At 39.1% G+C, this 16,079-nt stretch overlaps 1 protein-coding gene across 4 annotated transcripts in view; it reads left to right on the top strand.

The window, feature by feature from the left end:
* Positions 1–16,079, top strand: part of exoc6 (exocyst complex component 6) — a 116,213-nt gene that overhangs the window by 76,610 nt on the left and 23,524 nt on the right. For all 4 annotated transcript variants that reach the window (XM_057825481.1, XM_057825480.1, XM_057825483.1 and 1 more), the window contains 2 exons: positions 3,566–3,707; positions 4,796–4,869. In XM_057825481.1, coding sequence (XP_057681464.1) covers positions 3,566–3,707; positions 4,796–4,869 — 216 coding nt within the window. The remainder of the gene's footprint in view (positions 1–3,565; positions 3,708–4,795; positions 4,870–16,079) is intronic.

The following is a 16,079-nucleotide window of genomic DNA, read 5'->3' as shown; positions in this document are numbered from 1 at the left end:
AACACTACTCGATGATGGCGTGAAATTCATTCGCTTCATGCGAATGAAAGATGTCCATTTACGTGCCCTGCTATCCTTTGGCCACTCATACAACTTTTCGTTTGAGCGAGAACAAAACATCGCCACACACCGCTGTGGCATCTTACCGAGAAGCAATGCAACAAACAATACTGTTCTATGGTGGACTTCCCTCGCATGTCTAGGTGTGACGTAATTTCCGAAGATTTCCGAAGATTGCCGAAGAAAAGCATTTTCGTTGTCAAGGGCGTTGCTATGGGTTAAACAAAGAATCTGGAAGGGTTGCGTTAAAAAAAATAATGAAAATATGCTTATAATTGTTCAGCCATTGATATTATTCAAAAACATGGTTGGCCAACCTTACTTCAAAGTTCCCCTTTAAAGTGCATCAATTTGCCTGAATTAAAAAAAAAAAAAAAAAAAAAAGTCGCATCCAAACAGTAAAAACAGACTCAAGTTACCATTTTTTGACAATTTTATACTGAAAAATAAAATTTAATTAAGTAAAAAATAATATTTCAAATAATTATAAGGACAATATGACAAACAGTTTGACCGGAAAAACAATAATTAATAGAACAATAACGACAGCGTCAATGGACAGAAGGACAGTTTTTATTTTTGCTGCAGGCTGTATCTGCTCCTTTGCTATGGTGTGGGTTATTTTGCACTAAGCAACTTGGTATGCCACTATATATGATGCTAACAGTACTCGCTGTTTTACTGATGTAACACCGACAAAGCGGGACGATGTTTAGCAATATTCGGCACGTTTTTGCAGAAAAGCAAAGTCAAGCTTATCAATTTGATTAGTGTCTAATGTCTTTAAGTGACGTCTTAGTTGATTTGACTTCCTGCTGTCCGCTGCAAACATTTTTAGACACAGTAAAGAGACTGGTCTTTTCTTGTCTCCCGCTGTTTTAAAAGTCTAAGCCAAAAGTCAACAGCTACATACGCTTTGTCATATTTCTTCGTCTTAGGTCTTCATATCTCCTGATCTCTTTGCTGTGTGCTCTTGTTTGGTTAAAGAATACTGTGCACACTCTGAAAGTCAGAGCACAACTGCCACCTACTGAGAGGATGTGCAATTACAATTTATTCTAGTACGGCAAAAAAGTATGTTCCCCGCGGTCACATACGCCACCCCTGGCATCGGGCCCCACTATTTGAGAAGTACTGATGTAGGGTGTCTCATTATTGTTGCCGATAATGTGATGTAATGATGTTGCTGTCATCCACAAATGCGATTATGGTGTTGGATCCATGGACAGGTCTGCAGTCGTTGATGAAAATTGAGTACAGGAAGGGGCTCAGTACGGAGCCCTGTGCTACCCCTGTGCTGAGTGTGATGGTTGCAGAGCAGGTGTGTCCTGCTCTAACATGCTGGTGGTGTCTGTGAGTGTCAGGAAATTCATAATCCATTGACAGATAGTGTTGGTGATCAGATCAACAGCATCATTCTTGCATATGTGTTGCTGTTGTCAATTGTGAGCACAGTGCAGAGCCACGGAGACCTTTTCATCTGTTGCTATCTACTGCTGCGGTAGAAAACTGTTATGGGTCCTGTATGGGTGGTAGTCAGCTCTGCAATTGTGCTATGACCAGTCTTTCAAAGCACTTCCCAATGGTGGTTGTGAGTGTGGCATTTATGTATTTATTTAGAATAGTGTTTAACACATAGATTTACAAACATATTTAATTGATAATATTAATTTGGTACTGACATTTTAACAATGCACAACATTAAATGACACAAAATTACATATTTAGCTTGACCACTGTACAGTAAAAAGCATGTTTAAAATACTACTACCGTAATTTCTGGACTATTGGGCGCCCCTGATTACAAGCCTCACCCAGTACATTTTTAAAGGAAAAACCATTTTGTACATACATAAGCCTCTCTTGCCTATAAGCCGCGTGTGCCCACTTAGTAACAAGAGACATTGACAAAGAAATACACAGTTTTCAAAATTTTAATAACACACCTTAACTTTTCGTTCCAAACAGCGCCGGCAAACACAGCAGTTATATAGCAGCGGCACGGAAGTTACTTAGCATCAGCATGGCGGTGCAGCACTAATTGTGCTGGTTAATAAAAACATAAAAGTCTTTGTTAGGAATCTTCATCTTCCTCCTGTGCATTCAAACCATGGAAGTCTTCACCCTCAGTGTCGAATATGAAGACGCTCAGATGCACTTCGCCACGCACCTCAGTCTCTCCTTCGCTGTCGCCTTCAATGTCTCCCGTAATGAGGCAAATTCACTCCCAGCCTGTGCCGTCCTCCTCGCGCTTCAAGCTGCCAGGCTCCCCCGGCAAACCTGTGCAAAAGCTGCTCTTCGCATGCGGCGAGTCTTGGCAAACGATCTCTCGCCGCTCGTCATCAAAGCTTCCCATACAACTCAGATGCCCAATTTAATTTCTTCTAGCATTATTTTCCATGATGCAGGTCTGCCAATTCTACTCATTCATGCACAAAGACGAGGGTCCGCCACCTCTATTCATGCACAACGCACAAAGTTAAACTACCGGTAATAGTGCAAACTAGCGTCTTCCTCGACACATATATTCCACATGTCTCACTCCCACATTCCATGCTCGAGCGCCCCTGGCGACCGTCAGAAAAATACACAAATTGGCCGCATCATTGCACACGCCGCAGGACCCAAACTGAGGGGAAAAAAGCGGCTTGTAGTCCGGAAATTACGGTACCAATAATCTGTTATTGGTTTACAAACACCCCCTTGGTACTTTATTTTCACTACTTGTATTATATTTTGGTGTTCTTTTGCTTCCCCGATTGTAATGGAAGGGATCATTTTTGAAAGAGTTTTCTTGGAGTGGCCTTTAAAGTACCATCTAGTTGTGCATGCAACCAACATTACTTGCATGTGGCTACAGTAATTCAACACACCCACATTCACCACTCCAGTCTACTCTTAGAGAAGTGCATGCTACCAAGCTTTTCGTTTATACCAAAGCAACTTCTAGTGTCAGAAACGATATATGGTCAAAAAATTAAAAGCAGTTCGGAACGAAACCACATCTTTAGTCGCATTTTGCCCAAAGGTTTTCAGGTGCGGAATTTTCAGTACATCATTCTAAAAAATGACAAAAATATTGGCAAGGACTATTTCACTTTCCAAAATATTGGCTGGAACTTTAACCTGTAGTCCCTATGCAAATCTACAGCCTTGGGTCTCTCCCGCTGAGAACTAAAAGCTCCAACTCTACCTTTCTCCCTCACCTCAAGATACCCCATAAATGGCTGAGGCTGTTAGTTTTAATTGTATATAGTTTGCTCTACTGTTTTGATTGTTTTTACGCTACTCATATATTGTTTTACATGTTGAATCATTTTGTGTGTACTTTGTACCCCATCATGCTCCTTCATGGCATTTTATATTTTCGTCATTATCTCTATTTATACATGTTCACCCTTCCAACGACTCTACAATCCCCTGTCCTCTTGACATACACAATCCCCATTTTTTCTTTGTCATTGCCTCATCTTTTCTCTCCCTTCCTCTGTTACTTTCTTTATAGGGTAAAGTGGCCCAGACAGCTTGTATGTCAGCTTGCAAGCATCTGTCCACATCCCTGATGCAGATGCTGCTGGACACAGAACTGAAGCAGATCAGCATGGGCGCGATTCAGCAATTCAACCTAGATGTCATTCAGTGTGAATGTGAGTACAGGAAAATGCTGCGATGTATACTAATTCCATTAAAAAAAAAAAAAAAAAAAAACGATGAAAATTAGTCTATGGTTATAATGTATGCATGACTTCCATGTATTATTCATTAATATGAAATAACTAATCAATTAAAATAGATTAATAAATTAGTTGCCAAATAATTTGATAATCGATTTTTGCCAGTCATGAGCAGTCAAGTTTAGGTCCTTGTTTGTGTGTGATATGAGGCAGGCGGTGCGTACGCGCCACTCATCAGAACAAGAGAGAGAGAGAGAGAGAGAGTTCACTGCTGCAGTCAGGACGGGTTGCTGAATTAAAACAGTAATATTACGAAGTGAGTTAGATTGTCTTTTGAGTCGTTAGATCCAGTTTTCCTCCGTCAGAGTTGAGTATTAAATGAAGCCAATTATTGTTTGTATTTTTTGTTGAGGAGACGTTACTCCTTAGCACGGAGCGCTAAGCTTGTTAGCGATTATGCTAATCAGTGTTTTAAGAGTGTTTTTGTGTTGTTGGAGAAGCATATTTGCACTTAAAGTACTGTTAGATAGTAAAGTTGTCTCACTTATTTTTATAAAGAAACCACATACATAAACCCATTCACATAATAGCTTAGAGTCTCCTTTCTACACACACTCATGTTCAAACTTTATTTTGTCATACAAGAGAGTGTGCTTTGAAATTTGATTTGGATTAACAAGTTTTATGTACTTAAAAGAGGATAGTTGCAGACTACAGTTAAGTTAGGAAGCTGTAATATTTTTTTTTTTAAGGAAATAGTCATCCATTTTGTCTTCATTGTTACTTACAACATGCTTAGAACAACTTCAAGTTCAATTGTGAAGGTAATTGAAACAAGTCTTGACATTTATAAGATTAATTAATCATTCGAATAATCGTTAGTTGCCGCCCTACAAATAAACTTCAAGTACTGACCATGGTATGACCAGGTAACATTTTAGCATTTTAAGCCTATTGTTAACAGTGCAGTAACAGCACTTAATTTGACACACAATTTGTGTTCACAGTCTGTTCCTGATTATAGTTATTTCACTTCTATTTAAATGTCTCTTTTTTTTCAGTGTTTGCGAGCTCCGAGCCAGTCCCAGGCTTCCAAGGAGACACATTGCAACTGGCTTTTATCGACTTAAGACAGGTAAAGTTGGCAAAATGTTGGAGTAGTGGTGGTCATGTCTACCTTAGAGTCGAGAGGCTCTGTTTTCAGATTCTCAGCTTGGGCTGTTCTTTGTAACATTTATAGCAGATGTGCCAACACGTTTTTACCTTGCAAGCTATTTTTTGATCCAAAATTATCTACATATCAGTATATGTTGGTGTTGGTGTTACTTATATAGTGGTTGTGTACACTTGGTCACACACACATACGCACGCACCTAATTTCTAAACTTTTTACTCACATGGCCACATCATTTAGGAAAGACAGTGAGGGAAAATAAAGCGCATTTTCCCATCTGGGTTGTAAAATAAACACTGTATCAAGCTTGTCTTTGAGGTGAGTAAAAACAGAAGCTGCAGGACAATGCATTTAATTGGGGAACATAAATCTAGTATGTGTGCATGTGTCCAAACGTTTTCCAACAATTTCCAATGAACATAGACGAGCACTTACTGTAGCGTCTACAAGGAGAACACAAACTTAGTGATGATAATGCACACTCAGCAGGAAAAGCGGTACATCATGTTCAATTACACCAACCGGGAAGCCACGAACTGTATGTAATCAAAAATGTTGTTCAAGCGTTATTCACTGGGAAGTCTGTTTTTTTTTCTTAAATTCTAGCCAGAAGCTGCAAGTACTCAGTATTTCCCAGTAATTGCTCATTTACCAGGGGTGCACGATATCCGTTTTTTGAAACAGATATCGATAACTTCCTGCTCCTCAAAGCCGATATCGATAACCGATAATAAATATATAATTTTTAAATGTATATTTACCTGAGTTTTTGAACACCCGCAGGTTAAAAAAACTAGTGGTGGAATCAAAATAGATTTGCCTTTGGCCTAACCAGATTTTTCATGATGACATGAACATTATTATAATGAACAAAACAAAGACAAGAAAAGTCTCGACTTTAAATAAAGTGCCAATATTTATTTTTTCAAATAAATATAATTTGAGTCAATGACAATCAATTCAATGTCATTGAAAAGGTGTTCCCTGAACAATGAGCACTGAACTAAAACATAAACCCAACAGGTATTGTGCTTTGTCATCAAAATAAAAACATTTGGTGCTACAGGAGAGGAGACTATTACTTTTTTAACCTGTTAATTATAGGAAAGCAAGCCAATCAATACCCAAAAGGCCTCTCAATATCTCACTAACGTATAACTTACACTGTAAAATGCAAACATTACATAGTAAGGTTCACCACTCACTCCTCATTATCAAAAGTATGGTAGAACAAAAAGGATTAATGGCTTGCCTTATAACAATCATTATAAATGCCAGTGAGTGAACCCATTTTCATTAAAGCATGAGGTCTCTGCACAGTACTAAATCCTTGTCCGGCCACTTGCTGAGAGGAGTAACATTACATGTCCGTATGTCCGTGGTGAAACTTGCATGCCGTGCATAGTTGCCGATCGAAGTATGGAAGCGTGTGGCAATCTCATCATACTTTGCTGGTAAACATTTGGCTTGGAATGACTAACCTGGGCTCCAAAGTAGCTGCCTGAATTGTATGTCTTCGACGAGGGAAAAGGGTTGGTTGTGATCATATTTGTGATCGCAATAGCCCTCGGTCATCTTTGCGAAACTTTTCAAAGGCCTCGTTAAATGTTACAACCCCGGCTTTCTTAGCTGGCTATGGAATTGGATGGGGAGCTTCATTTGCAGCTCGCGTGTCCTCATACTCTTTTAAAACACCATCGAAGCCATTGTCATCTTTTAAGTGGCTTATTAAAATGTGTTGTAGCTCGACACTTTTTTCCCTCCTCGTGGAACTTCGGCTTTGCATTTGTTACAAATTGCGAGTGAAGCCTTTTTCACTGACAACTTGAAAAAATTTCACACTACCGACGCCATGCTACAGACTGCCGTCGTTTGAGCGTTACGTCACAGAAGGGAGCGCTTGATTTGTTGCACAGCTCCCTCTTCCTACACCACATACAGTCACTGATACATTGAACTGGCAAAACAGGAGTGGAAACGAACGCACACATCCCAATCCACCGACACAGTGCCAAAAATATTGTACTGTATATTATCGGGCCTATTAATAATGTTATTGTATTTATTGGGATGATGTCATAATTCCTATTATCGAACTAATAATTATTGGACCAATAATTATCGTGTCCCTATATCATACCAAGTAGCTCAGCACAGACCTTTAAAGGCTAAAGCAGCATTGCATATTCTCTCTTGCCAAGATCAGAAAACAAATCTCACCGTGTTTCCTAATAAGCAAGATGGAGCACAGTTTAGCTTTAGACTAGAGGTTGACCAATCTTGGATTTTCAAATGCCAATGTCAATATCCAAAGCAGTTTTGTAAGCCAATACTTGAGGCCGATATACTTTTGTTTTCAAAGCCAGTAGATTATAAAGGCAGTTTTAAAGAGAAATGCTTCAACGGCTTCAAAGTTACAATGATGACCTGAGACTTCAGGATTAATTCAGTTTACTGCTACCAAACCAATGAACGCAGCACTTCTTCTTATGATTATACACACTCAGCGTGAACAGTAAAATATTTTCAGTTAAACACACAAGGACATCATGATAAGATGTAAACAAGTGAGAGTTTAAGAGGATGCTCGCCCTGCTAAGGCTAACGCGAATGCTACGCTGTAAGTTACATTTAGAGCGTAAAGATCACTCAGTGAACACCTTAAAAAGCTAAAGTAACTTGCATATTCTGTCATGCAAGATAAAAATCTTACAATATTTACAAAACAGGCAAGCCTGAAGCTTCCTGTAGCAGCCTGCTTTCTACCTGCCGCAGGGTCCTTCCGGGGTCCTACTGGCAGTCAGCGGCGGCCACAATTGCCCACACAGATGCCTGATCAAAATCTTTTTTTTTTTTTGATGGTCGATGTTGAAAAAAAACTCAATATATCGGCACGATATGTTGGCCGACCTCTAGTTGAAACACCTAAACTCTGATGAGGAGAGTGAGGGAGCGGCGCAGCACATCTCAAATGAGTGACACGACCCAAACACTGCTACGATGCTAGCTGATGTACTCCACGTACAATTTGAAAATTTCATGGATTGTGACCGTATCACAGAAACTAAGTTGCATTTTCGTCTCGTTCTCATCCCGTCAGACAAATACTGGCATTTGTCTCGTTATGTTGTAGTCTCCCACGCCACGTTGTTAGCTCGTCCTTGGGTCATTGTCATAAAGAAATTGTTCGTTGACGAAATATTTTCATTATCGTCATTGTTGATGAAAACGACATTGGACTATTATACAAATAAGACGTACATTACAGTCACATGACCACACACAGTCTTGTAGTCAGAAAACAAATGATCACGCTGGCCAGTTCAGTCTTATGTTTTTAAAGCACGGAAAACCAGACCACGGAAAACCAGAGATATGATTAATTTCATGGTATGAAATATGTTTTACTCCACTAGAGGGCACTTATGCTCTTTGGATAGTCAATGTTTCATTTCTGTAGATTTTTTTTTGGCGGAATTCGATTATTTTTGGGTAGTTTGTTTTTTTTGGGGGGCCAAATATGTTCATAGTAGGTTATAGTATAGTAAAATAATAACTGTTCATATACTAGTAGATGATGTTGTATTGAGGGGGAAAAAACCATACACTATAAGCAGTATACTTTTTTACTTGTACTTGAGTCAATTTTTGGATGACTACTTTTTACTTGTACTTGAGTAATTTTATGTTGAAGTAACGCTACAGTTAGTTGAGTCAAATTTTTGGCTACTTTATCCACCTCTGAGGTCATCCTCTTGCTATTTCACCTTTTGCATGAACGTCATTGTCGCATGAATTCAGACTGCAGTCGCATTCCAAAAAACATAGCCTATGTGAGATTTGAAACCACATTTAAAAGTGCCTCCGTCAGATTCAAACAGTAATGAAACAGTGGTTTTGCTTATGTCATCATATCTATTTGAAGGCCATTTTGTTGGTCGGTAATTGTTTCAGACTGATACCGAAAACAATTTTAGTAGCTTTTCTGATATATTCTAATACTATTGGTGACATAATTTTCGGCTCAAATCTATAATACACACTGGGTAAGTCTTAGAGCAAATAACACATTGTTAGCACTTCTTGTCTTTTGTTCTTGAATTAAAAATCATAAATTCATTTTTCTCTCTCTTTAGTTTAGTTTTATGTTGTCACTATTACATTGGTGTGTCTTTGAATAACCTTTTAAACTTTTCCATGTCCTTTTTTTCACCTGCGCTAAACACCTCCCCATTTCACAGACATGACCCCTCAAACTTGCTTTTTTTGTAAACATCAGTGGTATGTAAAGTGTTGGTAGGCCTCATTAGCTTCTGTTTAAGTTGACCTATTAATCTGAGCCTGGGGTTCAGGCTTAGCTGTTCATTCAGTTTAGGTCAAAACCTTTCTGAACACAAGTCGGCTATGTATACTGTTTGCAATGTCACATTAAAAGATGGGCATAGGGGATATCTTCAAATTAGAGTTGATAACTACTCAACTCTGCAATAGCAATTTTTTAACACTGAACCTTTATCTTTTCGGTATTGACTCTGTGTTCATTTTAGAGTGCGTATAAGTGGTAGAGATTGATAAGTTTGTAATACTAGAAAGTATGGCGTAAGGTAGGAGTAGGTAGTCATGTGAAAAAATTAGGACACCTTATTTAAATATTCACTTCTTTATTAAGAAACGTTCACATATCAATGTCTGATCTTGTTTTTCTTCATCTCTGGAGAAGTTAATTTAAGGTAAATAACAAAAAATAACATTGTTTTCCTCAGTAAACCAGTAGTGTCCAAACTATTCCACATAGGGCCGCAGTGGGTGCTGGATTTCATTCCTACAAAACAAGACGACATCTTTTCACCAATGTGGTGTCTCACAAGACTAATGCGTTGATTGCAGGCAGGTGCTGCTTGTTTTCGCACAAACTTCATTGGTTAAACTGTCTGTGTTCGATTGGTAGGAACAAAAACCAGGACCCACAGCGGCCCTTGAGGACAGGTTTGGACACCCATGCAGTAAACCAAATATATCAACAAAGATGCATATTCTAACTGAGGAAAAAACACCCTACCATCTAATAGCTAGTGTTACCCCCTTTGGCTGAAATGACTTCAGTGAGACGCTTTTTGTAGCCATCTTCAGGTCTTTGACATTGATCTAAAGAAAGTTTGCCCCACTCCTCAACGCTGTGAGATGTTTGAGGGGTTTCTTGCATGTACAGCCCGTTTCAAGTCATCCCACAGCATCCCAATGGGATTAAGATCTGGGCTTTGACTCTGCCATTCCAGGACTCATTTCTTCCTTTTCAGTCAGTCTTTGGTACATTTACTGGTATGCCTTGGGTCATTGTCATGTTGCAGGGTCCAGTTTCGCTTCAGCTTTAATTTTTCATATATGATCTCACATGTTCCTCAAGCACCCTCTGATACACGATAGAATTCATGGTGGGTTCTATGATGGTCAGCTGGCTAGGTCCTGCTGTAACAAAGCATCCCCAAACTATGACACTTCCACCTCCATGCTTCACAATTGGAATGGGATTCTTTTCCTGGAATGCTGCATTGGGCTTATGCCAAACATGTCCTCTGTTCTGGTATCCAAATAATTCAATTTTAGATTCATCTGTTCAAAGACCATCTTTCCAGAACTCCTTGTCTTTTTTAACATTCACTCTGGCAAACTTTAGTCTGGTCTTCATGTTCCACTCGGAGAGTAAAGGTTTTCTCCTTGCACACCTCCCATGAAGATTAAACTTGTGAAGTCTCTTTCTGATTATAGATTCATGCACTTTCACTTCAACAGTAGAAAGATCCTAGCTCTAGGTCCCGTGATGACATTTTAGGGTTTTTGGAGACTTCTTTTAGCATCTTGTGGTCTGCTCTCTGGGTTAACTTGCTTGGACGGCCAGACCTGGGCATGCTGGCAGTTGTTTTGAATGTCGTCCACTTGTAAACTATTTTCCGGACAGTGGAATGGCTGATTATATATTCTTTTCAAATCCCTTACCAGACTCATAAGCATCTACAATATTCTTTCTGAAGGCCTCAGACAGCTCATTTGATCTCGCCATGGTGTTTTCTCTCACTTCAACAGTCAGTGGCACACCAAACTAAATGTCCAAATAAGGCAAGCCTCCTTCAAAACACTGAGTAATGTTGTTCTAATCATGTGCACCTGATGTGATACACCTGTGTGTGATTTTTAGCCATTTTAAGTGGGATTGAATGTGGGGGTGTCCTAATTTATTCCTAAAAAAAAATTGCATTTATTTAAAATTACATTTTACGGAAAGTCATTAAATCTTTTTTTCAGTTTAAATTGTTCAGTTCTATTATTTGAATCCCTCAAGAGTGTTAAAAAATATATTACCGTAATTTCCCGAATATAACGTGCACTTTTTTCCCTCAAAATCAACTTGTAAAATCACGGCATTATACACTGGTACAGGGATTGAGACAAATATATATATATATATATATATATATATATATATATATATATATATATATATATATATATATATATATATATATATATATATATAAAAATAAAAAACGATTTTTTTTTTAATTGACACGGCCATGTTGTGTTGAAGAAACGTATGCGGCGATCCGTTGCCGACCATTGCGGTACGAGAAGTCACCATTTTGTTTCGGTCGTGGCGAGCTAGGGAGGAGGAGTTCCCTGAACAAAATACCTCCCCCTAGGAACTATACAACGTGCCAACATAAGTTCCGCCGGTGAATTCTGTTATAACTCGCTACATGGTAATACTTCACTCTGATTGGTCGAATGATTTCGTCTGTGTTAAATTCTCCTTTTTTCACTCTTCATAAAGCACATAATTTAGTTTCTTGAACTCATTTGAGTCAACGTTTATTGCTGCTGCGCAACTCGGACCGTAACAAAAGTAACACAACACAGACTTTCTGTGTCTGTCAATATATCTGTCCCTCAGGAAACTCAAATCCAAATAACAATAGTTCTTATTGTTACATTCTAATCAACAGCAATGCGCTCTTCTGATTTTCGACCTAAATCACCACTTTTATTTTACTGTATCAGTCCATTGAAGAAACATTTATTTCATCATGATGAAACGAGCAAGTTATATAGCAGCCTTTAAAAGAAAAGTCACATCTGTTTTGTTTTCTCCTGGATTCTGGTAAATCGAAGAAGTTGTCAGATCATATTATTACCCCACATATTGTCAGTTTACGGTAATGTTTTAAACTACCAATGTGCTATGTTTGTGCTGTGTTTTACCAGTCAGTAAAATGACATTTCTGTATCTGTACACAAGCTCTGTTTTCTTATTATTCTTCTATTTATTGGTGCTAAAATTAGGGTGCACGTTATACACGGGTACAATAATTTACCCTAGATTTTACAAGTAAATTTGGGGTGCGCTTTATACACGGGTGTGCCTTATATTCGGGAAATTACGGTAAATATCCATATGACCAAATATGTCAGAAAACACGCAGGCTACCAAAGGGTGTCCTATTATTTTCACATGACTGTATAGGGGTTTATTTGCATTGATCATTGGAGCTTGATTTTTTCATTTTTGCCTCAGAGCTTATTAATTACATGAATAATTTGCAAATTTCTTGTTTCCTCTAGGTTCTGAGTTTGCCAGTGGAAGGAACCGAGCGGTTGTAGTAATTTTGAGTATGTCAATACTAGGGATGGGAATTGATAGGATTTTTACGATTCCGATTCCATTATCGATATTGCTTAACGAGCAATTCTTTATCGATTCTCTTATCGATTCTAATTTGGGGATAAAGAAGAACAAACGTTTTGATTGGCATTGAGTTGGTTTGATCAGAAGTCACAACCTTACAAACTCACAACAAGGTCAAAAGAGGCCCAAAGCCTCAATATTAACTGTGGCAATAAGTGGCAAATGCACAAGAATGTGTAACATTTTACTGAAACATTTTTCTGATAGAAATGAAAAATATTGGTATATATTGGCATATAGTTCGTTGGTCTGCCGTTAGCAATATGTGTTAAACTTGCAAGGGTCCCCAAACTTTTTCCAGTGAGGGCCGCATAACTTTTCCCTTCTCTGATGAGGGGCCGGGGTCAGTTTGTAACAGAAAAAGTGTGACGATTGCAGGAGTGCCTAAATGTAAAAAATTTTTGTTTTTCAGAAAGCCACAATCAAATAACCCTTTCTGGATATTTCACGGAACAAAAGTAAATAAAATGAAAATTATAATATAATAATAATTAATAATAATAACATTATTAATCAAATAGATAATAACCAAATAACCCTCTCTGAGTTCTTCACAGAAAAAGGCTAGAAAATAAATAACATTATTGAGAAAAAAAAATCAAAAAATCAAAATGCTCTCTGGTATTGTTCAGGGGGCCGGACCAAATGCCGGGCCGTAGTTTGGGGACCCCTGTTAAAGTGTATTATTTACCAGTATATCGAAATGCATGCCTTTTAGTTTTTATGGTGCTTTCACGCTCCAGTGGGGGCGCCCTCGCGCTTCCTCACGCGAAGAAGAGTGTGCTTCTTCGCGAAAAAGAAGAAATGCTGCATCCAAGCGAGTGAGCGAGTTAGTGAGAGAGGGAAGCACTGCTACGACCCTACGTTCTTTGTTAATGCTTGTAAAATATCTACAGAGGCAACACCTGTATGTATCATCTTTTTTGTTGTTGTTATGTGTTTCCGCTCGCGATCGGACACTTAAATCCAGTTGTGTAGTAGATTGAACGATGTGCTAATGCTAGCGAACACATGCTAACTGTTTTGTTATTACTGAATTAGCAGCTAATCATCGCTGATTTACGTTGACGCACACCTGTTTGTTATTGGGGACGAAATTGATTTGTTTCATTTCTATTTTTAGTTTCACTCTTCAAGTGATGGTTGAATAAAGTCAGCAAATTATACCAACGTCTTCTGTATCGTCATTTCGGAGTTTAGCTAGCTGGATAGCTGTCTCGGTGAGGACAGTGCAGTCTATTCCCTCCCGATGCAGTTATCGCCACCTTCCCTACTTGCCCAATGATTGCAAGTCGTTTTGTTGTAATTTTTCCTCGTGACGTGAAGACACACTTTCGAGCGTTTGATTGTACGTGCTGTCATTGTTATGGTTACGGCTGCAATGCTTGTGCTAAACCATCATAACCTTTCATTTTCACCCTCTTTCCTGGTGAAGTGTAGCCAAACTTTGGAGCCGGTGGCTTTTTGCGCCATGCTTGTTTGATGCGTCTGGACAACAAGACAGTCACGTCGCAATATGCGTCTTCAGGACTCGTTAAAGGGATCGTTAAGGCTTTTTCATTGTGATGTCGAGGCCTCGAAACACTAGGAACCGGTTCCGAATTGGAATCGGATTTCGATTCCCATCCCTAGTCAATACGTACAATTCAAACCCATTTAATTGTAAAATTGTCCTTTTTGAAGTAGAGTCAAAACTAATATAGTTCTTTTGTCTAATATTTTCAAAGGACATGACCTGACTGCCCTCACTAATGTCTCTGGTCATTAGTGAATCTGTTTTTCTGTCCTCAGTCACAGTGTAATTTTCTTCAATGGTGCTAATTATTCAAAAAAAAGTGTCTGTGCATTCTTTCCCTTGCCTGGATGCGGGTCACCGGTTTCCTCTTCTGGAACCAGGCCTCGAGACGAGGTTCATGGTGGCTGGTCCTGAACCCATGGTGCATGAAAGGGCACAGCTCAAAGGAAGGGGGTGTGTAGCAGTCTGTGTTGGTTGGTGGCTAAGAGCAGGGACCTAGGCAGACCCCAAAATATTGTGAGGGTCTTGTGTGAATGTTTTTCAGAGACCCATGTCAGAAAGAATTTCGCCTATCACCTCGTATAGACAGGAGATGTTTTTGTGCTTCTACTGTTAGTACGAATGATGAATGGTTAACTGAAAAAAGATTCTAATGGGCCTGTGAGACTATAGAAGCAGGTTATGGTCACCAGCAGACCTACCAAAATTCAGGTTTGGTGTTAACTTTTGCAAAAATCTGGGGTTTGGACAAGGGCGTAGGTTGTGTGGTCCTAAGACTAATGTTTATTTTTTGCATTCCTCAATAGTTAAGAGATTATTAAAAAGTGTGTATTTATTGTGTATTGTAATATAACTTAAGTAATGTTCAAATATTGCAATTTAAATTTGATCATAAAATCCAGTACCTCTAAACACCCACTAATTCTCGAATATCTATCTAAAAACATATATTGTTCATAATTGTACTGTCCTCGCAAAGCCGTTGGAGCTAAGTCATAGTTAGACAGTGAGCTAAGCTGTTATTTTTCCTCTCTCTCACTCACTCGGCTGCACGACTTCTTCGTGGGCATTAATACGCTCTTCCTCATATATGCGCATGCTCTTCTTTGTGTGCACAAATACGTTCTTCTTGTATCAGAAGTTGCGCTAGACTTTTTCGTTGTCTGTCATTTTGACTGACAGGGCCATAAAAATCCGGTCATAATCTATTTTTACCCGTCACTTAAATTTTTAAAATGATGTTAATGACATTGTGGTGACCCTTTGTTTGGCATAATTCACCTTCCGAACTTGTGTGTCCATTTGGCCGAGCGCGTTACCGGCTACGACAGTCACGTGACAGAGACACTTAAGAGCCGCGCGCGGTCCCCTCACTGTCCACTCGCTCTCGCTATATGATTGGCCGAAGAGTCGAAATGCTCTCCCGTGAAATGCCTGTTTAAAAATGTTCCCGTTGTTACTTCTTGCGTTCGCTTATAAGTGCCCATTTAAAAAGGAAAAGCGATGGATGATACTACACACAGAGCGTATTATTAACAAATGTTAAAGTTGTATAATCATATAGCGAGAATAAGGAACGTCACTGACAAGCGCTGGCCCCCGCGAGTGGATAGTGAGGGGAATAGGATAGTGCGCCTACAGCTAACAAGACTCTTAACATTGCATACCGCTTCAACATATTCAATAGTATTGTAACGTTGATAATAGTCAACCGTTGAATCAGATTGCAATTCTTTATTTGTGGAAACTTATTGAACAACACGACTGCTGTCTGCCGCAGCCAACGCACATATCTCCCCCGCCAGAACAATCGTAAACACGGAAGGCACGTCCCTCGCTCTCCCGCACCTCCCTCACCCCTCTACGTCATGCGGTGCATTCAGGAACACATGCTAACACCCCCGCCACATTATAACT

This window comes from Corythoichthys intestinalis, chromosome 21, assembly GCF_030265065.1.
Source record: "Corythoichthys intestinalis isolate RoL2023-P3 chromosome 21, ASM3026506v1, whole genome shotgun sequence".
NCBI lineage: Eukaryota > Metazoa > Chordata > Actinopteri > Syngnathiformes > Syngnathidae > Corythoichthys > Corythoichthys intestinalis.
This window is presented reverse-complemented; position numbering and strand designations above follow the sequence as displayed.